This window comes from Typopeltis vanoorti, chromosome 12 (assembly GCF_054136105.1).
Source record: "Typopeltis vanoorti isolate ZY-2024b chromosome 12, IOZ_Tvanoo_1.0, whole genome shotgun sequence".
Taxonomy (NCBI): Eukaryota; Metazoa; Arthropoda; class Arachnida; order Uropygi; family Thelyphonidae; genus Typopeltis; species Typopeltis vanoorti.
Window position 1 is genome coordinate 1,076,804 of NC_143560.1, and position 27,140 is coordinate 1,103,943.

At 36.4% G+C, this 27,140-nt stretch overlaps 1 protein-coding gene across 2 annotated transcripts in view; it reads left to right on the top strand.

Moving 5' to 3' along the window:
• The window catches only part of Sec5 (exocyst complex component secretory 5), a 584,315-nt gene that overhangs the window by 160,775 nt on the left and 396,400 nt on the right, over positions 1-27,140 (top strand). For both annotated transcript variants that reach the window (XM_090401446.1, XM_090401447.1), the window contains exons 8-9: positions 5,315-5,460; positions 21,844-21,925. In XM_090401446.1, coding sequence (XP_090257572.1) covers positions 5,315-5,460; positions 21,844-21,925 — 228 coding nt within the window. The remainder of the gene's footprint in view (positions 1-5,314; positions 5,461-21,843; positions 21,926-27,140) is intronic.

Genomic DNA, 27,140 nt, shown 5'->3' on the forward strand with positions numbered 1-27,140 from the left:
TAGTGATCCTTCCCATAATGCATAGCATTATACATGTCCATAAGGATATGCGCGTTGCATTATGGGATGCTAAGGCAAGTGATATGAAGTCGTTCGCTTCTATATACGAGTTGCCCAGTGCTCAAATTACTTCAGGCACAAACTTTGCTTGCTTAAACTTGGGTAAAGGATTAAACCAAGAATATAATTTCTTTGCATCTTTAATTTATAGTATAACCAAGTGGTTTTGCTATAAATGTGGAGGGAAAAACTTTGAACATCTATATATAATGAAGAGTGAGTAGGTGAAGATTGTAAGTCTCCTACCATGCTATGATAGAGAAGAATGAAGGAGGAGGACATTGCTAGCTAATGAATCTGTATGTAGGTTGTGCAGAAACAATGATTTAGGATTTGTGGACATGTGGTCTGTGTTTGATGGGAAGAAGGATTTGTACAATGCTAATGGACTGCATCTAAATGGTTTTGGTATTAGGTGTCTGGAGAGAGCTTTGTTCACCAAGCATTCTGAAGCACGAATTCAGGAAAACTTAAGCAGTTAAGGTGAAAACAGGTGAGTTTGTGTGAAGGCATCCATGAGGCAAGTGAGTGTGAGAATGACTAAGTGCAGAATCTAATCTTTCAAGCAAAAATATTGAATAGGGTAGTCAATTCAAGAAGTAAAGGTAGGTAGGGGCCTAAAGGGATGCTGCATTTTCTACATACTAATGATAGAAAATGAAAATAGAATATCAGAAACAAGAGGGAGGAGTTTTTTTGGCATTGGTTAGTGCATCCTCGCCAAATGTTATAGCCATTAGTGAGACTTGGCTAACAGCAGATGATGTAGTTATAGGGATAGAATGTGAAGGGCTTAGTATTTTTAGGGAAGATAGGATGGTCAGAGAGGTACTGCTGATGATAGCAGATGAATTGCAGCCAAAAAGAATACGAGATAAACAGGAGGGTGGCTGTTCATTTGAGCAGTCTGGTGTGACAGTAAGGCTAGTAGGACAAAATATACAGTTGGTTATTGCTATTGGCCAGAGAGATCCACCGATTATCTGAAAAACATGAATTCAAAATTGGTACAATGAGTACAGGTTGAGTTATTATTATGGGGGACTTCAACTATGGAGATATAGACTGGAAGAAAGAAAGATCACATGGCAGAAAGGAAATGGAATTTATGCACCTATTAAGAGAGAATTACTTGAGGCAACGTGATGGGGTGACTAGGGGGTGTGAGAGTATTGGACATAGACATAGGATGAGAAGAGCTATCCATAACCAAGGTGACCACATTGCTTCACATTGGTGAAAGTGAACATGCAGTCTTGAATTAGAAGATTGTACAACATGAGGAATATTCTGTCAAGAAGGGGAATATGTGAAACTACAAGGCAGATGAATATGACAAGCTCACGAAGAAGCTTAAATCCATACCATGGCATAAAACACTGCAGGATAAGGATGTTGGTAGTGCACGGGAGATAGTTAAAGGTCATTTAGAAAAAAATGCTTTGGAGGATATATAAAGAGAAAGATGCCCAACAGACCCATGAACAGCACAAGACTAGGCAAGGAAAAGTGACCAACATGGCAAGGAAGGCAAAATCAGATTTTGAGAAGAATCTAGCTGAGAAAGGAAATCCCAAAGACTTCTTTCATTATGTGGCAAGTAAGAGGGAAAATGACTATGGAAGATTAACCGTAATGAGTGATTAATCTTAATGAGGTGACAGAAGCTGATAGAATAGTTGAGTTACTTGAGTGACCACTTAGCAAATGTATATCATCCTAATGAGGTTACTGCTTTAACATATGTGACAGATACTAATGTGTGAACAGAGGTGGATGAATTGGAGGTTCTTAAGATATTGCAGAATCCCAATGTAAATACAGGTGTGGGAATAGATGGGATATTGCTCAGGTTTTGCGAGGATGTGCAAAGTGAATGACGATGCCTCTGACTAGGCTCTTTAATTTGTCTCAGTACTGTTAGAGTTCCAAGGGAGTAGAAAGAGGGCAAAATAATTCCATTGCATAAGGGAGGTTCTAAGACCGCAGTGGCAAATTATAGACCAATCATTATCTCAGGCATGGTTGTAAAAGTACTGGAAAAATTGGTCAAAAAAGAGAATTTAAGAATGGGTGGATAAAAATATGATATTGTATGCGGGGGGGGGGGGAACATGCTTTGTGAAGGATCGGTCATGCCTTAATAATTGACTGTCTTTTTATAATAGAGTAACAGCAGAGTTGGATAAAGGAAATGGCTACATGATGATTCTGCTGGATTTTGCAAAGGCATTTGATAGAATACCACATGGAACTCTGTTATGCAAATTAGAACCAATGGGGATGGATATGACACTGGTTAAGTGGATAAGAGGGTGGCTGCAGAACCTTCTGTTCTGCAGCCACCCTCTTATCAAGGTCAAGGCAAAAAACAGGTGACTAGTGGTGTGCTGCAATGTTCATTGTTGGAACCATTGCTGTTTAATTTGTACATGAATGATATAGGAAATAACCTGAAAGGAAATATTGAGTTCTTTGCTGATGATGCAAAATTAGGTAGTGTAATAACTAATCAAGGTAATGTGGAGAGCTTGCAGGATGTTTTAAATAGGCTGTCAGTATGGGCAAAAGATGTATCAAAATGAGTATCAGTTTAATGTGGAGAAATGTAAGGTTATGCATTTTGGAATAAATAGATTACAAGCCATCCGCGCGGTTAGCCTAGTGGCTATGCGCTTCGCAACCATATGCCTGGGGAAGGAGTGTCCTAGGTTCGATTCCCGTCGGTGACGTGAGGAACTGAAGGATCTTCCTCAGCCATAGCCAAGTTAGCCAGTCTTGGGCGTGGACAGCAGGGTTTTTTCCCCAGTTTATTCTGGGGTTTTTCATCCCGCAAAGCAGGCAAACTGGCCTTGAGAACTCAACACTACAGGCCATAGGATACACCGGGGCATAAGGCTGACCACCTTATCCTGTAAGCGGAGTGAAATCCGATAATCAATGAACCCTTGGCACCTCAAGGTAAAAGAGGGTATAAGGAAGATGATGATGATGATAGATTACAAGCCATGTATCACATTGATGACACTGCACTCCAGAAAATAGATGAAGCTAGAGATTTAGGAGTGTGGTGGTGGTGGTATACAGAGTGCTAAAGTTTAGAAGCCATATTGCTAAGGTAGCCCATAAGATTCTTGGCTATTGAAGAACACATTAACAAGTAGAGATAACGAAGTTATTTCTCTTTATTAGGCCTTGATATGCCCACATCTGGGCCCCTAGCTTTCTTGGGGATAAGGAAGTGGTGGAGAGGATTCTGAGGCAAGTGACAAAGATGGTGAGTGGCCTGTGGAATGTTCCATATGAGGATAGAATAATAATAGATTGAAGGTGTGGATTGCAGAAGTATTTTATAGGAGAAAAAGAGGGGGATATGATAGAAACATTTAAGTTGCTTAAAGGGTTTTATAAGATAGATGCAGGGGAAATGTTTCAGCACTTGGCTACTGAAACATTTCCCCTGGAGAGAACAGAACAAGGGGGTAATCCCTTGAATTTGAATAAAGATGCGGTTACTAGGTGGTGTGAGGATTAGATTTTTGCTTGGAGAGGTGTGAATAAGTGGAATGGGTTGCCAGAGTCAGTTGTGAGTGGTTTGTCTGTTAATATGTTCAAGGAGAGGTATGATAGATTGTGTGGATAGTTTGGGTCTCCTACGATCAGACTTTGGACTCCATGCAGGAGCTCGTACAATAATAATAATATCCTCTTTGTGCTTCATGCATAGTGTTATACATGTCTGCATGGAGATGTACTTTGCACTATGGGAGATACTAAGAAAATTTGCTCGTATATATTTTGTTCTTGTGGCAAATAAAAGATAGATAAAATAACAATCATAATTGAAGGATAGGCAAGGACATCTTCATTCATGGAACTTTTAAACAACAACAGCAAAAAAAAAAAAAAACATATCTTGGCAAATCCCCTCAAACTAGTCTTGTAGTAACTCCTTGGAGATTTGCTACAATTATAATTAAAATGATTTGAATTTGCATTCGGTGTTGAATACTTCAAATTTGAGAATGAATTATAGAAATAGGTTGTGAAAGAACTGCTACCATTTTGCCTATTTCATCTGCGCTTGCAAACTGATGCTTATTCCCTCACTCTCCTAACTTTGGTTCATTTTTCTTTTTTTTAGTCACACTTCTTTTATAATAAATAAAACCCTGCTTTTTTCTTTTTTTTTTTTTTTAATTTTTTTTTTTTTTTAAGGTAATGGTAATTCTAAACATTGGTTATGTGTAGCAAAGTGAGCTGGATTGAAAGTATCTTCTAGTATGGGTTGGTTTCCTGTATACTTGAGAAATGAATTTGATCTTCTCTTCAAAATGGTTATCCAAATAAAGGGAGGGAAGAAAAAGTTCTTAGTTATTGTTTTCCAAGCAATCTGCATTTACAGACACCTAGAGTAATTAAAAGTTGCATCTTCTTACCTTACATCGGATTTTTCTCCAGATTATAGCCGATATATCTTTTAAAATGTCAATATCAGAACTATTTTCAAACCAGTTTGGATCCTTAAGTTTCTTATGGGTCCTAAAATATATAATTTCAGAAATGCACTGGTGTATTCCATATATGTCGTTCATGTGATAACGCCTACATTGGTCAAACTTGGGGAAGTTTCAAAATCTGAAAAACATTAACACTTCAGCAACATTGAACACAGAAGGAAAGATGAATTAGACTTTACATCCCACATTTTCACAGAATACCATGACATAATTGGTCCTCTGCCTTGATGTCTTACCAAGAAGACATTCTCCTCTTATGAATGATCACAGAATTTAATGTGGTCATATTCTCTCAGACACACTATGCATAGAAAGTAAAGTGTCATCTACAATGTGTTTTGGAAGTCTATAATTTTGCAGCATATAACACCTTCACTATGCTAACAATCATCTGAAAGCTATGTGTAACAATGAACTGCTTGCATCTAATATGGTAGATGTTTCATGTAGTTAATCTGTAATATCATGCTTGAACTTTTAAAATAAAAATCTCTATTTAAGAGTTTTCAAAGTGTTTTTATTGTATATTTCTCTAGTTAAATAATGAAGCATGTTAATGTTAGCATTTAATAAAATATAGAAGTGAATTTCTATAATTATAATTTATTTATTTAAAAAGTGTGTGTGTAAATTCCTTCATTTGTACATTTATATATACGTATATAAATGAAGGAATTATCTCTCCTTGTGGACGTTGAGATATATAATTAGTTCATTAATATTTATCTTAACAGATTCCAAAGAACAAGCTGATCTTCTGTTTCAGGAAATGTTAACACGCAAGGACAAAGCTGATTCCACCCGTAATGCCCTTGGAGTACTACAGCGATATAGATTTTTGTTCAATCTTCCAGCTAGTATCGAAAAGAATATACAAAAGGTAAGACATTAATGTCCATTAATTAGGCATTATACTATATATATATATATATATATATACAATGCTTAATTGAATAATTTGCATATACATGCTTGTGTTCCAATGGCTTAAGCCATCGTTATCTAGGCACATAGAAGCATGTACCTAATAAAGATACAGAACAGAATAACCTTAAATGATATGTTAGTTGCATGGGTGATGTATCCTTCAGCCTGAGCTAATTACAGGAGATCAGTGTGAAAGTCCAACAGTCTCAGAACCACCATTGTCCACTTAATTTTCCTTATTTCATTTTCTTTATTTTTGTTTCATTCTTTGTCTTTACTGAATATTGTGTTCACTGTAATCTCTTCATGAAAGATTGTGAAACTATAACATGGTACTATATATGAGCGTAGTTAGGTAATCTGGAAACTTGTTTACAGAGACAAACCATGGAATTTTTTGAAGTAAGGCACTTAAAGCCTCCAATAAACAGTTTGAAGCAGATTTTTTTGCTTTCCAGCAACAAGTTGAAAATTAAAAAAGGGTAGATCTGTATTTAAATTTTATTTGAAGAATAAAATACTTTAAATATATAAATTATACTGTATTATTATACTGGGTGGCCATAAAATAACTTCCCCTCTTTGGAGGCATCTGTAGCTAAAATCAATAAACGGAATGAGACCAAATTTTATATTGAGACTTTTGAGGGCATGGGGAGATGATTTCCTCGAAAAAAAAAGTACCAAAAGTCGCTGATAGGGGAATTTTTGGCGCTGGTGGAGCCAAAGGCAAGCGGATAATTACATTAAACACAGATAAAATGGAATAATAACATTTCGATGGTGTAAGCGACAGCCTCTTCACTCATTCCAGCTGGATATGTGGCGTGTTACAATGATAATAATAATAATTAAACTAAAACAACAACTTGCGAGAGAGACAGAAATTAATGTAGTGATTGAACTCGCAGGAAATATGATTTATTCATCAGAATCAGAGTCCCCTGGACCACATACACGATTTTCAATGTGCTGACTTTTCTTGTGTACAACAAATTGCATCCGGTTTGTGACATGCTCTACTGTTGAGCGCAAGGAGTCGGATTGGATGTTCATAACAGCCCGTTTTATGTTCTCCTTCAAGACATGCAAGTTGGGAACGCCACCAACATACACAATGGACTTCAAATACCCCCACAGTCAAAAGCGACATTGAGTGATGTCCGGGGATCGAGGTGGCCATGCCGTCGGAAAGTACTGACTGATAATCCTCTCATTACTGAAATGCTGGCATAAAAGGCGCTGTACTGAACATTCAATGTGTGGCCATGCTCCATCCTGCATAAAAATTATGGATTCCGAACATAGTCTTTGCTGCAATGCAGGAATTACAAAATTTTCCAGCATTCCTCGATGAATCTCTCCAGTAATGGAGCAGGTTATAGGACCTGTAGGGGTAATATGCTCAAAAACGGTATGGTCATATTATGAAATTGGCTGTGAAGCCACACCACACGGTTACTTTTGGAGAATGCAGTGCTACTTACTGGATTGCTTGGGGATGTTCAGATGCCCAAATTCTGCAGTTGTGGTGTTGACCGACCCATTCAGATAAAAATGAGCCTCATTATTCCACAATATTCTCCAAGGCCAGTCATTGTCGACCTCCATTTGGGTTGTTAGAACGTCCTACCTAACTGACTGTTCCATTTTTGTTGGTTTGTTAATCTTATCTTTACCTCTTTAAATTCCGTTTTTATTCATTAGTTGTTGATTGATGCTCATCTGAATATAAAGAAATTTATATTATACTGTGCCACCCTATATTCAGATTAGTCTAAATAATATAGAGGAATCAATCATCAACTATACTCAACTATACTTAGATTATCACTTTATCTTCAGGCCGAGGTTATTAATAGCTTTTAAGGCTTCTGCAAAGTTCAATTAATTTTATGAGCGGTGCAATGAAAGAAAATCAGGCAAACACCAAGTTTAACTCAACAAATGAAAACATTTAATGTGGAATAGTACAACATATACATTAAAGTATAATTATCTGCAAAAGGTTATCAAATTGAACAATTACAAAAATTCATATTCATATATTAGTAACTTCTATTTAGGTTTGAGGATTATGGCTAATTTTGACACTTCTTAATTCTCAAAGCATCAGTAATTCTTTCACATAGTGTCTCTACCCAATTAGATGAATTAAATCATAAATATATTAGCTCAGTTTAAAGTATTCAGAATAATTACAATCCATTAACTATCAAACATTCAATTTTCAGTTCTTTATGCTCAGTCAATGAAGTTGAGAATAGTTCTTAAAAGTTTAACCTTCCAAATGTTACAATAACTAATCTTATGACAGCTACACTATATTCTTTCTCAGTCAGCTAATCCTTAATAGATCAACATAACACATTATTTCAAGGGGAAAGTACTTCAGTACATCTAACATCCGACCATTAATTGACATAACATCACAGTTAAGGTCAAAATATATCCGACGGAGTTAACTATTATAGCTTCACAGGTTATAGAAAGGACAACTCTTACCAGATTACTGCTTCTACACATCAAATTCGCATAGGCACATTTGAAATTCTAGTTGACTTTTACTTTATGGCAACACGATTCAAAGAAATCTTTCACTATAATAACTGAATTATAGACACAGAAATACACACGTCTTGATGCACTTGGTTTAAGTTATCTAGTAATTCCTTATTTTCTTCTATGTATTAACTGCACTATTCTTCCACTAACCATTTGGAATTTATCGTAGTATCAGAACTCCCATAGAAGTAATTCGAAATGCCTATTAATTCCTTGTCCTTTCCTAGTCGATTTACGGCACATATCAACTCCCCTTCTGCCACTCGCTACCGATATCTATGCTGTCTCTAAGGCTTCCTCTTTTACTTTTGTTTTCCAATCCACTACGTTCTCCTTTTCCCGCCAAAATCCGGTTTTAACCTGTTCAGCTTATATCACTGGCTTTTCTCTTTATACACAGCTCACGCTCTCAGCACGAGCTGACTAAAACAAACTCCGTTTCTCCGTCAGTAGCCAATCAAATCTCGTCAGTAGAATTCCATAAAATTATCTTTACTTATAGAAATAACAAAAAAGTATATATCATGGTTCACATACGGTACATTTAAATTTATATACACACAGTTTCTTATAATAAATTTTATAAGAATAAAGTAAATAAAATAAATGACAATTTAATATAGAGCCTTTTCATGTCTATAATATATTTTAAAATCACATAAATAAAATTAACTAACAAAACTCAAAAGGAATTACATGAATAACATTTTATAAGCAAGAAACTGACAGAATAAATTTAAATAAGTCCTGCTTATGACATAGTAGATGATGTTAATTATGAATGAAGTATTATTACTTATAAATATCTTCATTCACAATTTAACAGGGCAAGAAATGTTAGCGTGAAGGTCATGCGCTTATCATAATCTGCAGTAGTTAGTGCTTGCACACGACTGAACTTATACGGATAGAAGTGAAGCATTTTCCATAAGATTTTCAAGACTGTACCATAAGCCATATCAAGTTAGCGAGCAAACTATGGCACGAGCGCTTACCAGTACTGGTCCCTGTGTTGTCGAACACCGCAGTAGGAACATCTGTTACTGTCTCTTCTTGCACTGCTTTCGGTCCTCTTCCAGGTGGTCTAACTCCTAGTGATCCAATTTCTTCAAACTTCTTAATCATAGCTCTCAGTGCTACAGCCGACACAGGTTATGAAACCTTCTAAATTCCTGAAGGGTTGCTACTCTCTGCTATGGCATTGCACTGTTTAAGGCAATTGGCGCACCAAGGGAGTGGGGCCAATCCCCCCCCCCCCACCCAAAAAAAAAAAAAAAAAGAAAAAGAGAAAAAGACTAGAAAATTTTCCAAAAATCTTTTCCTAATTAAAATTATTTATTTTTTTATTTATGTTGTGTCGTATCTTCTATTTCTATACTACTTATGAATTAGTGGTCACATAAGGTGGGAATACCCTCTGGCTCTCGGGAATCACGGCCTTGTCAACGCAAGTCGAACGAGTAGTGCTTGGGTGATACTTTGTTTGCCCGAGTCGGGCCAGAGATCACGGGTATCATGTATTGGCGATCAATGCAGATGCTCAGTCATAGGTTGTGGTATGCAATGTGTAGTGTGTATTCTCAAATCATCTACTCAACTCTTCCCCCCCCCCTCCAAGATTAAATCGTGCATACTCAACTCTCTCCAAGATTAAATCCTGAGTGCGCCACTGGTTTAAGGTAAAACAAGTTAGCAAGTAAAGCATGCTGAGGCAAGGTAGGATGCATATGAGCACAATTTGTCAGTCATTCAAATAACTGCCTGAACGTTCCCAATCCCTTTTTAAGTGGAATTTGCATAATCCTTTTTACCTGCGTTTACTGCAAATATTTGACTGCTTTCGGCTCCGCCAGCGCCAAAATTTTCCCTGTCGGCTACTTTTGGTAATAAGTCTTTTTTTCATGGAAATCAAGCCTTCAAAAGTCTCAATATAAAATTTGGTCTCATTCCGTTTATTGGTTTTTTAGGTACAGATGCCTCCAAAAAGGGAAGTTATTTTATGGCCACCCGGTATTTGAAATATACTAGAAAAGCAATGATGTATATTTTAAACATACCGAGAATCAAGTAGTTTTTACTTTGGAGTAAAATTGGGGAGGACTACATTATCTTTTAGAGACAACACGACAGACGATTAAAAATGTGCTATTGTTGACAGTGACTTATCAAAGAATATAGTATTTAAATGGGGATTTTAACAGAGAAACAGATTTTTGATTGGAAAGTGGAATGTGAGACAATTATATTAGTGCAGTCAGCTCAAAGATTTTGCAACAGAATCTTGCACATTATGAAGCCCATTATTAGTATATGCAAGACAAGATGGCCTAGTCTGGAAAAGATGGCCTAGTCTGTGTAAAAGAAATTTCCTTCAATGGATGAAGGAAATTTCTTTTACACAGGTACTTTGGAAGGAGGACAAGAAGTGGCTGGTTTCCTGATTCAGAAGAAGAATATCAAGCATTGTGTCATAGACTTTAAACATGTGAAACAGTTGATTTGCAGTAGTAAGATTAAAGGGTGAACCACTAAATAGATCTCTAGTACAAGGATATGCACCAACAATGTTATGTAATAATCAGGAGTGAGATCTGTTCAACAATCAGCAATAAAATCACCATGGGAAATAATCAATTTGTCTATCTAGGACAGCTTTTTGATTTAGATTAGGGGTTTTCAACGCATGGCCTGCAGAGCTCTTTGCCATGGCCTGCCGGCCATTTTGATAAAATAACTACTTAACATTAAAGCATGATTAAATAAAAAAAATAATTTCAATGAAGCCTGCGAGCCACTAAGCTATACTGCAGTATTTAGAATTGTAAGATGCCTTCCAGATTCACAAGGAACGCTGTGCATTTGATATTTTACATAAAATTCTATAAAAATAAATATTAAATAGACATGCTTCTTCAGCCATCTACCACCGCCAAGCGGTACTTAAGTATTAGTACTAATGTCTCACAGGTAGATGGCTGAAGCAATAGTGTTGCGCTGCAACGGAAAGAACCAGAACTAGAAGGAAAACATTTCATCCATTACCACTGTTTAATCCATCAGGAGAATTTGTGCAGGAAAACTATTGGATTTGAGAATGTCATGAAAGTTATTGTGACTGTCTTCAACATTATTAGGGCAAGATAATTGAATCATCGTCAATTCCAAGAGTTTTTGACCCAAGAATGTGAAGCGAATCACGGCGATGTGGTTTATTATAGTGATGTGCGTTGGTTGAGTAGAGGGAAGGTTCTTAAAAGAGTCTTTGACTTGAGGAGCGAAATAGAGCAGTTCATGCAAACCAAGGGGAATCCGTTTGCAGAATTTAATGATTTAAAATGGATGACAGACTTTGCCTTTGTGACCGACATCTCGTTACACATGAATGACCTAAATACGCGGCTACAATCCAAAGATCAACTGGTGCACACTCTGTTTGATCACATCATAGCTTTTGTGGCCAAGCTCAAACTTTGGGAGGCACAACTCGCAAAAAAAACTCATAGTCTTAGAAGTGAGTTTAGAAGAGAGATTTAGTGATTTTCGTTACCAACAGTCTTCTTTAGATTTATTTTCACTGCCATTCAGTGCCAATGCTGCCGATATGCCAGACTCAGTACAAATGGAGCAATATGCTCCATTTGTACTGAGCATATTGGAGCTTGGCATATTGAACTGATTGATCTCCAAAACAACTCTTCTTTGAGAGAAATATTATTCAATGTGCCCTTTACATTTTACAAAAGATTACATTTCTGAGGACGCATTCCCTAATCTTCGCTGGCATGCTTTGAAAATGTGCACTTTGTTAGGAAGCACATACTTATGTGAGCAGTTCTTCTCCAGAATGAAGCATGTGAAGTCCAAGACAATAACTCAGATTACAGACCAACATTTCGAGAATAGTCTGCACATGGCGGCTTCCAACATTGATGCCAACATCGACAAGTTGGTCAAGGAAAAACATTGGCAAGTTGCCCATTGACATTGTAAAAAATGAATGTTTTCTTCATTAAATTATCTTTTTTTCAAGTATTGATTGTATTTACCTATCATGAACCCAACTCCTATGTATGCTCTTAAAGCTGAGTTTGTTTATTTTTATAGGATTTTATGTAAAGTATCAAATGCATAGCATTCCTTGTGAATCTGGAAAGCATCTTACAATTCTAAATACTGCAGTATAGCTCAGTGGCCTGCTGGCTTCGTTGAAATTTTTAATGCGGCCCGCACTGTCTGAAAGGTTGAAGACCTCTGATTTAGATAATGGCATTGAATCAGAAATCAATTGACGAATACAGTTGGCATGGGCACCTTTTAGAAAACTAAGTTCCATTCTTATGAGTGGCATCCCACTGTGCCTAACATGGAACCTAACAAACAGACTGGAAAACAAATTGAAGATTGCTCAAAGAAAATTTGAAAGAAACATCCTAGGGATCTCTTTAAAAGATAAAATAAGAAACTCTTTGATTAGAGAGCAAACCAAGAAAATGACATCTAACTCATATTAAGACGAGAAAAATGGAAGCGGGCAGGTCATGTAATGAGAAGAGAGGATGGATGCTGGACCAAGGAGATTACAAACCTGATACCAACCAGAAGAAGAAACAGAAGAAAGCCAAAGGGCTAGATGGAATGATGACCTTAGAAAATTTAACAAGAAGACTGCAAAAGACAGAAAGATAATAGATAAAAGATAATAAATTTAGTTTAATCCTTGATCCAAGTGTATGCAAACAAAGTTTGTACCTGAAGTATCTTCAGGACTGAGGCAACTCGTAATAAAGGTGGACCGAGCTCTTATCACTCCTTGTCTCAGTATCTCCCATAATGCAAAGCACATCTCCTTGCAGACACGTATAATGCTATGCATTAAGGGAAGGGTCACTACCCAGACCGGTTTCGACCTTTATTGAGGTCTCATCAGTGGGAGCCAGACCCAGAAGAGGTGATACTAATGCAGAAGCAATGGAGAGGTCATATGTACTTATACGAGTTGCCAAAAGGTGTACCACCTTATTATTAAATTACTCTGGATTTAGAGAAAGATGTTGGAAGTTTATTTTTCACTTGGTTAGACTATAATAGATTTAGTTTAATCCTTTATCCAAGTGTATGCAAACAAAGTTTGCACCTGATGTATATTCAGGACTGAAGATACTTCAATCCTAAACTTCCAACATCTTTCTCTAAATCTAGAATAATTTGATAATAAGGTGGTACACTTTTTGGCAACTCGTATAAGTAAATATGACCTCTCCATTGCTTCTGCCTTAGTATCACCTCTTCTGGGTCTAGCTCCCACTGACGAGACCTCAATAAAAGTCAAAATTGGTCTGGGTAGTGGCCCTTCCCTTAATGCTTAGCATTATATATGTCTGCAAGGAGATGTGCTTTGCATTATGGGAGATACTGAGGCAAGGAGTGATGAGAGCTTGGTCCACCTTTACTACGAGTTGCCTCAGTCCTGATGATACTTCAGGCTCAAACTTCGTTTGCATATACTTGGATAAAGGATTAAACTAAGTTTATTATAGTCTAACCAAGTGAAAAATAAACTTCCAAAGATAGAAGGAAGTGGTCAAAAAAAGGGGGGGGGAGGCCTTTGTCCAGCAGTGGACTGACCAAAGCTGAGAAAGAAGATCTGTTTTATAACCAAATCAATAACCTTTGCCTTAAAAGCATACCTTAACTAGCTGGAAGAAATGCTATCTAAACCTCCAGGTGTTAGATAACTTTCATTGCCTAGTTGAAATATCACCACACTTATTGGTTGAATAAAGTGGCTATTGTCATGTTTTATCTCTAGAGTGGGGTCCCTTGTTGCTATCCTCTCCCTTTCTTCTTACGTGCAGGTTGATCTTGCTGAGTATGCACTACAATGTAATTATTGAAATAGGGAGCCAGTTACTTATTCTACTATTCAAGGGTGCAACACTGAAGCGGTTTCCAGAAGTTGACAAAAAGATAATACATGGGACCGAGCCTGTTGGTGACACTTTGGGAGGCTTCTTGATCAGCTGGCAAGTAACTCAGCTACTGCTTACTCTGCTAAGTTATGCTTGGAGGAAGTTAGGCTTACAGTGAACACTGTCAAGGCTATACATGGATTGGGGTCTGGGCACTCCCCATGTGATGGTCATATTCACAAGTCCTTCATCTCTACTTTGTGTTTGTACTCAATAAGTTTTCCAACATTCTAGCATGAAAAACCAGCTTTAAAAGTATAGCATTATTATAGTTAGTCTCCCACAAAAAATTAAAAAAAAAAAAATTTGATTTGACAAATGCCATTAAAAAACACCAAACACTTACTGACATATGGGGGATCACTGCCACATTAGTGATGTGCACCACTACTTTCAGACATCTAAACCTGATTTTGTTATTCATCACTCAACTTCAACTAACATGCTCAATGGATACATGTCACCTAAGCTTTCCACAGCTGTATCATGTCTTCTGAAAAAAGTGTGGAACATATGCTTTTATTGGGTCTCATATTCCCTGCCAAATGTTAATAGAACTGGGATAGACGAGGAAATCCTAGCAGGATTTTTTTGCTTCATTTGCTGCCTTTATTGCTTTCCTAATTCTGATGATTATACTGACTTTGATTATCTATCACATACAGTTTAATCACCGAATGGTGAGATAAGCTTCCTTGGAGATCCCAGCATCAACAATTCTAACTAGCTCCCTTTTTCCAACTTCACAGAAATCCTGAAGATTATCTCAACTGGTACTACAGTGGTGCCTTGGGGAGGGATGCTTCATTATTTCTGTCTTGTTTCCATGGTCTGATTACTGCTTCTGTTCTTTTGATCTAAATCACTTACTGTGTTGTACTAACTGAAATTATTCTTCTGGGAATGTGTCTTTATTAAGACACCTCCAGAAGAATAATATCACTCAGAATCCCCGACCCTTATCTAAGCCTTGGTTTTTCAACAAATATGCCAAAGCAGTCCAAAGTAAAAGTTCAGTATAAAAATTCCAGCCTCACTCATCTTACATTATATCATGTAACAACTGCAAAAAAAGAAAAATAAAGTCAGCAGATCTTAAGCAGCCTGTATATGGGCTAAACACACTAAATTTGTTTCTTGCTCAAGCTCAAATAGCAGTTAAGCCTTCTGGTCCCTTGCCAAGGATGTTAGGCAAAACTTTGGCCCTACTTTGCTTTCATATCTCTCTCTCTCATCCTGATTGAACAGTAGCAACTGGCAGCAGCATCTTCTGAATATAAGGCAAACACTCTTAGTGTCAGTCTTCCCTCCAAGTTGTGTATAGATTACCAATGTAAATCTCCCCCCCCCCCCCCAATATACCGCCTCTCTTTTCTTGACAGAAGAGCATCAGAAAAATACTCAGTAACCTTGATACTAATAGGTCTTCCAGCCCAGATAGCAACCCTTCCAGTCTTATTAAGAGCTTGTACTCCATAATTAGCATCCCCTCCTGTACTGCCTTTACAAGTTTTCTTATTCATCTTGGTATCTATCGAACAGCATAGAAGCATGATTTTATTCAGTCTGTTCCTAAAATAAAAAAGGGAGAACTAAAAGTCAGCCATCAATTCTTCCATTACTCTCATCTCAATACTCTCTAAAGTGATGGAGAATGTCATTAACATCCAGCTTATTCACCACCTGAAGATTCATTGGTTCATTAGTGATCATCAGTATGGATTCTGCCATTTTCATTCTACAATAGACCTCTTTGCTGACCTTACCCAACTTTGTACACAGTCTATTGAAAGATTTGAAGAATCTCATATTGTTGTTCTTGATATATTTCCAAGGAAATTGGAAATACCTACCTCCTACCTCATGAGTGGATTGCCAGCTTCCTCTCTAGTAGTTAGCACCTTGCATTCATGATGGATGGTTTCACCTACATTCTTTTCCTATACATCAGTTATCTCTCACTGACATCTGATTCTATCCATAGATTTGCTGATGACAATACACTCTAATCCTCTTCATCATTTACAAAACCCTTTGGCATTCAGATGACTCAAACTTCAGGAACTCCTATGGCCAATGCCTTATATGCTGCTAGCCATTCTCAAGTGGGATGAAGATAATTCAATAAATTTTAATTTTACGAAAACATGATTCTGACTAATTTCCCAGAAGAAAGACCATTCCTCACTCTCCCTCACTTTTGATAATACTTCACTCATCAAAACCAAGAACAGTTTATTTTTTCTTTTCCTGGACTGATTTTCACTTCTAGTCTGTACTGGAATAAATGCATGTCAATAGCCTCTTCAGCCTCAAAAAAATCTTGGTATTCATTTTTTTCTAGACATGACCTTTCTTTTGCCCAATTCCTAATACTTTGTAAATCCCAAATCTGCCCAAACTTAGAATATTTCTCTCCATTTGGAGTGGTGCCCCTAAAAACCTCCCTCAGAATGTTGGGTTATGTCCAGAAGTGAGCTGTTTGCTTAATAAATAAACGTTCTCTCACTGACTCCCTCCAATTGCTTTCCTGTGGATGATCTGTTTCTGAATTATATCTTTTCCGTAGGTAAATCTGAAGTTAGTGTTTTTATCAATTCAACTGGCCACCACTATTCCTCCACTTCCCTCCGATCACCTGCAAACATGGGAAGCTGCTGCCAACATCCATTACCTTTCTGCTCCAGATTCAGCGAAGCAACGTCTTAAGCTCTTTTCATTCCATATAAGTTTGCCCTTTGGAACAATTTCACCCATACCATTTTCCTTAACACATATCCAATTCTTCAAGAAATACATTAACAGATTGCTTTGTTCTCTCTCTCTGATTCGTTTGTCCCTATGCAGCACTGTTGTGTTATAGGTCTTGAGATCTCTTGTGATTTAAAAAAAAAAAAAAAAAAAAAAAATCCCTGAACTATGAAACATCAAGAAAGACTAATAATGCATGGAAACTGGAATGAAAAATTGGAACAGATATAGGAAGAAATTTTCTCCCTTTCATTGACCTTTATGAACTAAGAGAAACAAATGACAGGGATATAAAAGTAGTTTGCTTCACAGAATAATCTCACCATAACGAACACACTTTCCTTACAATCACCATCATTGATTTCCTGATATGTACCCTCAGCTGGTGTTCAGGCTACTATGACAGCATTATATGATTAACTTTGCATTATTATTAATTTCCTGTCAACAATTTTGCTCCAAATCGATATATTACTTGTCACCACTCCAATATTATCTAACATTTTATTCTTCTAATGCACTCCTGATTGAATCAATCTGCCTAGACCCTGTTCTTCCTTTGAGCCTCTTTCCTGCCATCTTGAATCAAATACATTATTTTTAGCCTTTCCTCTACCATTCTGTTGTAGTGGCCATATCAACTAATATTAGGTGGTATTGTAATAGTGGGCTCTTTTTTCCTATTGTAAGCTTTAATCTATATATTTGCTTCTTTATATTATTACTATATTGTAATATGTTGTCGGCTGCTGCGCTGTTGTAAATAATTGTTCTCTAATACTACTGCTATTTCTGTTTCTATCTTAATTATTATTCTCTATCCTTGCTATCTTCTTATTCTATCTTATGTCCCCCTTTAGTGATTTACTCTTTCATAAAAAGTTTGTCCACCTTTCGCATTACTTATCATATGCCTATGAGTACTGGAAAATTTATTTGTTAGACTGTGCCACCAGTAATCTTTTCTTGGCATAAGACTCTAATGCGGTCGGTAGATCTCTCTCTTTCTTACTCTCTAGCATAAATTCCTCCAATCAAAATAGCATAAACAGTCGTGGTTCTCAAGCACTCAAATTACGCTTTTAATGCCTTATCTGTTTCCCACTCTCAGGTCTGAGTTTATTTAGGAACAGTGCATTGTAAATCAAAAAATCAGGCAGCACTGTTGACATTAATACATTAATACAAAACATTTTTGTATTTATGTTTACATTAATACAAAAGTACATCAATTAAACGATAGGGAGGTTACTCTCTCTACCTATCCTATAAACTATCTCTACCTATCCTTTAGTATTAAAAAAACTTCCCTTTTCAATTATTCTAAACAAACTTTACAGCACAATTACTCATTTACTTCTCTGCTTATTGAATCAAATTATTAAAACTCTAATCTATTCATAAAGAAGTTAACAAGCTATATCAAGTTATTACACAAGAGTATTCCACTCATTAGCAAGCCAGAACTCTCTCATATACTGCTAATTCCTAGTATCTTATCAGTCCATCTAAATTATTTCTCCTAGATTACATAAAAAAAATACAGGACATGTAAAAAGGAACAAACTCACATGGGATCTGTTATCTGTATTGCGCACTCATTCAAAGCACGGCACTAGAGTTCCTTGACTTTGCCTTCTGTCTCAGGCCTTAGGCTTCCTTGTGCAGTGTCTTGCTTCACTGTCATCTATCAGGATGGTGGAAGGCTTTGGAATTCAAATTGTCACCACTCTATAGCTTGGGCAAGAGGTTTCAGCATATGGAGCACATGCGATCCAGGTGGCGGTGCAAGTTTTCCGGTGCTTGAAGTTTGCTCTGTGGTTACTAGCTTCGGTGACCTCCTGCTGCAACGACATCTGATCTAAACTGCCTCCAGTACATTCATCGGCGATCCTCTCTTCATTACTTGACCTCTGACCTCTGGCGTGGTCACGCCATATAGTCATGTCCTCTGATTCCAACTGCCGATTTCCGCCAATATGCAATGTTCTCATCAACGCCCTTTTATTTCACCTTTTCCTGGACCTTGCATGAAGTGTTGAGATCCCCGAAGAATTCGGCGCGACTCCTTGATCTTCTGTTAAAACTGACCGTTTCTTTCTTCTCCTAATGCATTTTAAAAATCCTATTTGTCGGACAGCGGAACCTTGTATGATCATGCCGACCCTTTTAAGAACGACCTTAAAGGTGGGCACACACAGAGCTTGTAAACAAAGGTTTCCTATTATACTTAGTTATAACAATAACATACAGTTTCTAGTGACACAGCATTTTCTTTTGTTGTTACTAACAACCATTCTTTGTTTACTACATTTTGGGCAGGTTAAATTTTCCATAGAATTATATACATTCTTTATACAGTGGTTATTTTTATAATACAATCTTTTGAGATGTGACCTCTGTAAAAGTTGATGTAAAGCACTTGTAAAATTCCAGGCTACATCGAATTTTACAGTATGCTCTGCTTACACATTCTTGAATGCTAAGAATGTCAAGTTCTTTCTAATATCTTTATTTTTAATATGATTCTACTATTGTTGCATTTGGTTCACTCTCCTAATTTTTCTCAGAACTCACATATCTGTGGTCTCTGGTCTTTGATCAAGTGCTTTATTTCTAACCACACTCTCAGATCCATAACTTAAACATGGATTGAACACTGTCTTATATACTGCTGGTTTTGTGTTTTGGCTAATTTCTCTCTTCTACCATGCAAATTTATTCAGCTGGTACCCTGTCATATCAGCTTTGCTTATTCTGTTATCTATTTCCAAATTTAATTCACTATCTTCACCAAAAGCTGTGCCTGAATAGCTAAATATTTTACTTGTTTTACAGGTTCTCCATTGATAATGCAGCTGAAGTTTTCCATGTTCCTACCTATTTTTCTAGTTTTGGTTTTTTTCATTCCTGATTTTCATGCCATACTTGTTACAGCACTTGGAACTGTCTGCTTCTATTTTTTATATGGTTTCTTTGTCTATCTTCTTCTTCATGTAGCTTCTTTAGTGAGAGGGTGCAGCACCATGTCCTTTCCTTTTTGTTACTGCATAGCCATGTGATCCTGTCCATGATCTTATATCTTCAAGCCATGTCCTTCGTTTTTTGCCTCTTGATCCTTTTTCCATAATTTTTCCTTCTAAAACTGTTAGTATCCTCTCTCCTGCTGAACCTCTCAGTACATGTCCTGCCAATCTCATCTTTCTCTGGATCATTTCCTGTAATAAAGATCTCTGTAGGACATCTGTATTTTTCACATGTTCTGTCCATGGGATTTTCAGAGCTCTCCTATAGCACCACATTTCAAAGGTCATTCTCTGTTGCCTTACTCTTTTCTTGAATATCCAGGTCTCACTTCCATATGTGAAAATTGGCCACACTAATGTTCTTATCATTCTTTTCTTTGTCTCGATACTCACAGAACTTCTGAGCAGATCTTTATTTTTCCAGAATGCATCTTTAGCTATGGCTGTTCTTATTTTTATTTCTTTATTTTGCTTTCCATCTGCAGTAAAATAAATATTTGTATTCTGTTGTATGTTCAATTTTCATATTGTTTATGAATATTTCTGGCTCGGATCTGCTTTCTTTTGAGATTTTCATAAATTTGGTCTTTTTTGCATTTATGTCTAATCCAAATTCTTTACGTCTTCAATTGGTAGCTGCAGTAATTTGATTCATTTGTTTCTGTTTTCTGCTATTAGAATGGTATACAAAATATACAAAATAAAAATTTGATTCTAGCATTAATATAACTAAGGATTTTCTTAGGAATTGATATGGTGTTAATGCTTAATATTATATATCAATAGTCTTGATTTACATACTACTTAATCACTAAACTCTGCAGTCTTTGCAATTTAATCATACACAAACACATTCAAACTAATTTAAATTGTTGTTGGGGGGGGGGGAGGAATCCTCTTTCTTCTATTACAAAAGAATTTTTTTTACAGAAGTTATGTAAAATACATATAGTCCTCCACATTTATAATCATGCAGAAATGGCATTCTTTAGATGGAAATAGAAAAAAAAAAAGCATTAATGAAGATATGCTACTTTCAACAAAGTTGAACAATTTCAATAATGCAAGTATAAAAAAAAAAATCAAAATTGCACAACTCTAAATTGCTTTCATCCACATGCCACTTCATGCACATACTGTATCTTATATAACTGCTGCAATAATTTGCTTTTGTAACAGAGGAAATAGAATTTTTTCCCCTAGAAATTTAAATTAGTCTGTGTGTATGTGTGCATGCATGCATACACATATATAAAGAAAATTCTTTTTTTTTTCAGTGTGATATCTAAGTTATTTGTTCATGTTAGGAAACTGATTTACTGGTCACTGTCATTATGTATTGCTGTTCCAGGAGTCATTTGACATGCTAGCAAGGACTGAAACTGAAGATATTTTTATTTGAAGGTCAGATTGGTAAACCTGTGTAGCTCAGTGGAAGTGGTGTTTATACTCCTCAGCGCTAAACCGCCTGAAGAAAGAGCATTATGAGTTTGATTCTAGTCGCTGACTAGTTGAGCTGTTTCTAGTCTTTAGCGCCTCCGTAGTGCATTTGGAAGAACAACGGTACTTTGCAGCCTTCGATTGGGAAAGGCCTAAGTTCGATTCTTGTCATGACGGGAGGAATCTTTATATGGACTTTTTCAATTGAAGGTGAGTTAGCCAATCTCATATGAAGGTAGCAGGTTTTTTCTCCCTGAAACTCGGGTTTTCATCCCGCATACAGACAAATCGGCCCTTCAGAACCCACACAATTTTCAGACAAAAAATACTAGTTTTGACATGTAGCAAGCCATTGTGGTAGTGGGTGGTAGATGGCAATGAGGTAGATGATTGGTAGTAGAGGTTCAGTGTAGTGGTGGAGACGGAGAGTTGTACAGCAGGTGTCATCCCATGATGAGTCTTTGGACTCCTTGGAGGTGTCACGAATAATAATAATAATTGAGAGTTCACTATGTGTATATATATTAATATATTTATTTAGTTTAGAAGTATCATTTATAAATACAGTATATATTCATTTTTCAGGGCGACTATGATGTTGTTATCAATGATTATGCCAGGGCAAAATCACTGTTTCAGGTTACAGAGGTTGCAGTTTTCAAAAAAGGTATTTTAAGTAAATGAGCATGTTAATTTTTATATTGTATATGCTTAATAGTGTTCTGTTTTAGTTTTTATTAGTAAAACCATAAATCGCACAAGAATGCTCAAACTTTCAACATCTTTCTCTAAATCCAGAGTAATTTATTAAAAAAGGGTGGCACACCATTTGGCAACTCCTATAGGTAGAGATGACCTGTTAATGCTTCTGCCTGGTATCTCCACTTGGGCCTGGCTCCCACTGAAGAGACCTCACTAAAGGTCGAAACTAGTCTGGGTTGTGGCTCTTCCCTTAATGCATAACATTAGACATATCCGCAAGGAGATGTGTTTTGCATTATGGGAGATACTGAGATAGGAGTGTTGGTAGCTTGCTCCACCTTTGCAAGGAGTGCCCTGGTGTTGTACCACCTTACCCCAGTCCTGAAGATACTTTCAGGCGCAAACTTTGTTTGCTCACACTTGGATAAAGGATTTAACTAAATTTATTATACTCTAATCAAGTGAAAAATAAACTTTAAACATTCTTCAGTAACCAAGTAATCTAATAAGCTGCTTTAGCACTTTTGCTATGTGTCCTCTAAACTTTTTCTCCCTATCCACAAACACTCCCAAATCTCTGGCTACATCCATTTCATAGACTACAGTTCCATCAATGTGGTATACAGCTGGTAATCTTTTCACCCAAAACGAATAACCTTACACTTTATCACATTAAACTGATATGCATTCTCCTTTGCTCAGACTGCCAGTCTATCCAAATCATCCTAAAAAATTTTAACATCATCTGTATTAAATATTGCTAATCTATCCAACTTTGCATCATCAACAAACAACTGAACAGTTCTTCTCAGATCCTTTCCTATATCATTAATGTACAACTTAAAAACAGTAGTGGCCCAAGAACAGAGCCCTGTGGTACACCACTAGTCACAAGGCTTCTTCTGGACTCTACTCCTGAATAAACTACTCTCTGATATCTCTCCGTCAACCATCCTTTTATCCACCTCACCAACCCTATTATCCATCCCTATGTGCTGCAGTTTATTCCTGCTGTATTCCTTCCTAGTTTGAGAAAATGCCAACTAGATCCTAGGCAGTAGATGACTTTTGTCACGTAGCAAAATGGGACCACTTATTGATTTGGAAAGACCTAGGTTCGAATCCTATCTAGGATACAGAGAACCTTTATCAGGATTTTTCAACTGAATGTGAGTTGGCCATTCTCATATGGAGATAGAGGGTTTTCCCCCGGAAACTGAGGTTTTTCTTTCCTCAGAACATGCAACCTCTCCAGTAGAACAACACACACACACACACACTTAACATACATAATACACTGGCCTCATAGCCTGAGTTGCTTTGGTCGTAAATCTACAAAAAAAAATGAACCAAACCACTTATTGAGGGACCTGAAGTAGCTTTTGCCATATTTGGTTCTCGAAGTAGGATTTCCAACTCTAAACCCCATTCTTTTTTCAACATACAATGTGTGAATGATTGTCAAGAGCATTCTAAATATTCTGTAGAAATACAGAACTTCCCCCATCTTTGAAGGTACAACAATAAAGCATTTCCTTTACTGCTGACTGCCAGATACAGCACAAGACCAAAGAAGATGGTAACATGTTTAGGAGACTTCATGATCAACTGGTGCATAATATCACCTCTCATGGCATCATAATCTCTATGCTGCCAGGAGGGAAGGAGGTTATATAAAGGTGGCTTGAAGGGCACTGTTAAGACCCCCAGTAGAGTATAATAGGGGACGATATTATGGGAGAAAACACTCTTATCTTCTCCCATAAAATGTTCCCCTGACCCCTTTGAAATGTTAACATGACAGTAAACCTAAATAAATATAAGGTCACTGCATTAAAAAAAAAAATAAATAAACTCAAAAAATTCCCATCAAAAAACTAAATTCAGTTTAAAAAAAAAATTAAACTATATTATGCTCAGCTGGCATCCATTCTAGGATGGAAGCAATCCCATACACAGCCAGTTCCTCAAAAAAAAAAGAGTATATACCATCAAACCATTGACCCATTGACCCATCTCATTGCTCCCTAAAGTAATGAAGAAAGTCATCAACTTTGACACCTGGAGACTGTTATCTATACAGTTACCATCAGTATGGATTTTGGCAGTCATGATCCAGCAGATCTCACCTACCTCAGCAACTTCTTCACTCATGCTATGGAAAGGTGTGGAAAAACCTATTCTGTTTTTGGTTGACATTTTGGTTGACGTAAAGTTTGACATTCAGACCGTCTCAGCAAATTGCCATGTTATGGTCTGTTTCCTCCTTTTATTTTACCCACCCTCTTCCTCATATACATAAACACAGTGGTGTAGCTAGAGCTTTTGCCGCCCTTCTCAATATACTCCAAAAATACTACAAAAAGTCAAAACGACATATAAGGAAATAAATTAAAACACTATGTTTATTTTTGAAGTAAAACTTTAATTTCAACATTCTAAAATGTTATATTTCTTGCTTCTCTGTTAGCAAAATTGTCGATGACATTGGCGAAGTCTATTTCATAGTAATATAGGTAATTGTTAATCAGTTTTATATAGAAAAACTCCTCTGACAACTAGCAACACTTACAGCAATTGTGAGGAAAAATTTCCAAATATTATGATACTATTGCGAAAAGTCGCAGTAGTATTACTATATTTGGAAATGAGTTCTCGAGACTGTATTTTAGAATTAACTGTAAAAGTTCAAAAAAGGTTCAAAGTGCCGCCCAGGGTGGACCCCCCCCCCCCCAGCTATGCTATGCCACTGCCTAAACAACTGTTTCTCATTGACCTCAAACCCCATCCACAGTTTGCTGATGATGGCACTCTCCACTCATCCTATTTATATGACAAACCTTTTGATCTTCAAACATCTTAAGCTTCAAGATCATTTGCAATAAGTGTCTTCTGATCTCACACATCCTTCAATGGAATGATAACAAACACTTGAAAAAAAAAGCTTTTCTTGCAAAAAAGACCACCTTACTTTTCCTTTTACCTTTTAATAAATGCTCAGCTTAACAATCAAACCTAGATAGTCTTCTTGGCCTGACTCTTGCTCGTATCCTTAATGGCATAATCACATTACTTCTATAGCATCTTCAGTTTCTAAAAAAACTTGTCATCCTTTTTTCACTCAAGCCATTACTTTTCATCTGTCTTGCTACTTTGTCTAAATCCTAAATCTATCTAACCTTCGAATACTGCTCCTACATTTGGAGTGGTGCACCTAAAACCTGTCTAAAAATTCTTGATGCTGTTCAGAAGAGAGCAGTTCAGTTGATTGTTGATCCCATCATAAAATTACTTCAACCACTGTCTCATAAGCAATCAGTTTCTGCCTATCTCTTCTATGGATACTTCTATAGGAATTGTTCAGCAGATCTAGTATCTATTATGTTAATCCGACAGTAACATGAGCAACAGCTGCTCAACATTCTTTTACAGTTGAAATGCACTCATTGAACATATTTCTTTCATTCCATCAACCTCAATTCTATGGAACAGCATTCCTCTATGAAATATTCCCCATGGACTAAAACTTCTAGCTATTCAAGAGCGATATCAACAGATTTCTTTGCTCTTGACCTTAGACTACACATGCAACATTAACTTGCTATAGGTCTTGCAGTGTCTCATATGTGGTAGTTAATATATTTGAAAAAAAAAGAAAGAAAGAAAAGCTAAGATTGTTGATATATTTCATCCATCATGGGTAGATAAAGAACATTTCAAGCAGTATGTAAGATAAGATTTCTGTGGGTAAACAGCTCTGGAGATAATTTTCAGTATTTTATGTTTATTAAACATAAAATACCACATGTTTATTAAACAATAAAAAAAAAGAGTAAAAAACCGACAAGTTTCATTGGTCATAAGACTTCATCATCAGGGGTAATGGTGTATAATAGTTGAACACAACGATCAAATTAAATAGTCAGTTAGATGTCTTTTTTAACTTCATAACTGTTCATTAATTGAGAACCCGAATACAAAATCATTTTGTATTCGGGTTCTCAATGAACATGTGGTCTCAATAATGAAAACTATCTCTAGAATTTCAAGCAATATTCACATTCAGAATTGTCATACATTTACGGTATAGGTCTAATTTACACGTCTGTATGTATGCAAAACTTTTGGAATAGTTTTGAAAGAAATAATAATTGAATATTTCTATATAGGATCAGTCAATGCATGTACATAACTCAGAAGCTTATGGCAGAGATCTTTTTGAGTAAAAAAAAAAAACATGGCTGGATCTTATACTGAATGGTTATTGAGTTATGGCATTTGAATGTCAAAATATATGACTATAGAGTTTTCACTGATTAAAAAAAAAAAATAATAATAAGCATACATATGATGAAGTTCGATAAGTTCTCATAACTGCTACTTCTGCTCATATATGTTGCTGCACATTTGTGTATTACATGTGGTTTGCAACCCTCAAACATTAAAAGTTGCAATTCTGGAACTGCTCATTACAAGCTTATTTGTGTTTTATATCATGCAGTTGTTTTCCATGTTGAATTCATTATCTCTTCCATGTTTTCTGATAACAGTGTATGTTTATTGGGTTTTTTTTGATGAAAATATTTTCTGAATACAGAAGCATTTTTGAAATCAAAGAATCAAGTAAAGTCTAGAAATTTTGAGGATGCAGAACATACTCAAAATGTCTACTGTAAACACATGACTCTGTTTGCAGTTGAACAAGAAAACACTGGTATGGTGATGCAGTTTGTGTAGGTCCTGTGTAAGTACATGGAGGATTTAGATTTGTTTTGGTGCTTCAAAAATACAAGCATATTTTGGTTACATGTCACATTTATCTGCAGTTTTTGCAAGTAACTTGCTGCTTCTACTAGATGGTATACTTTTGTCTATATAATTGCCATTTGTACTCTTACTTCCAGCATGACAGATCTCATCCACATTTTTTCCCATATAGTGGAAATAACTTCAGTGATTGATTCCTTGGTCAACAAAATTGGCCACAGGCCTAGAACTAAACCTTTGGAATTCTTCTCCTTCCCCCATTGGGAATAGATGAAAGAGCTGTTATACCACATAAGTGAAACCACATGCATTATGTGCTCAAATTTTGAATACTACAGCTCCTCTAAAGGATATTACTAATGAATTAATGCAACCTATGTGTCTCTTTACACAGATAATCGACATTCTGTTTG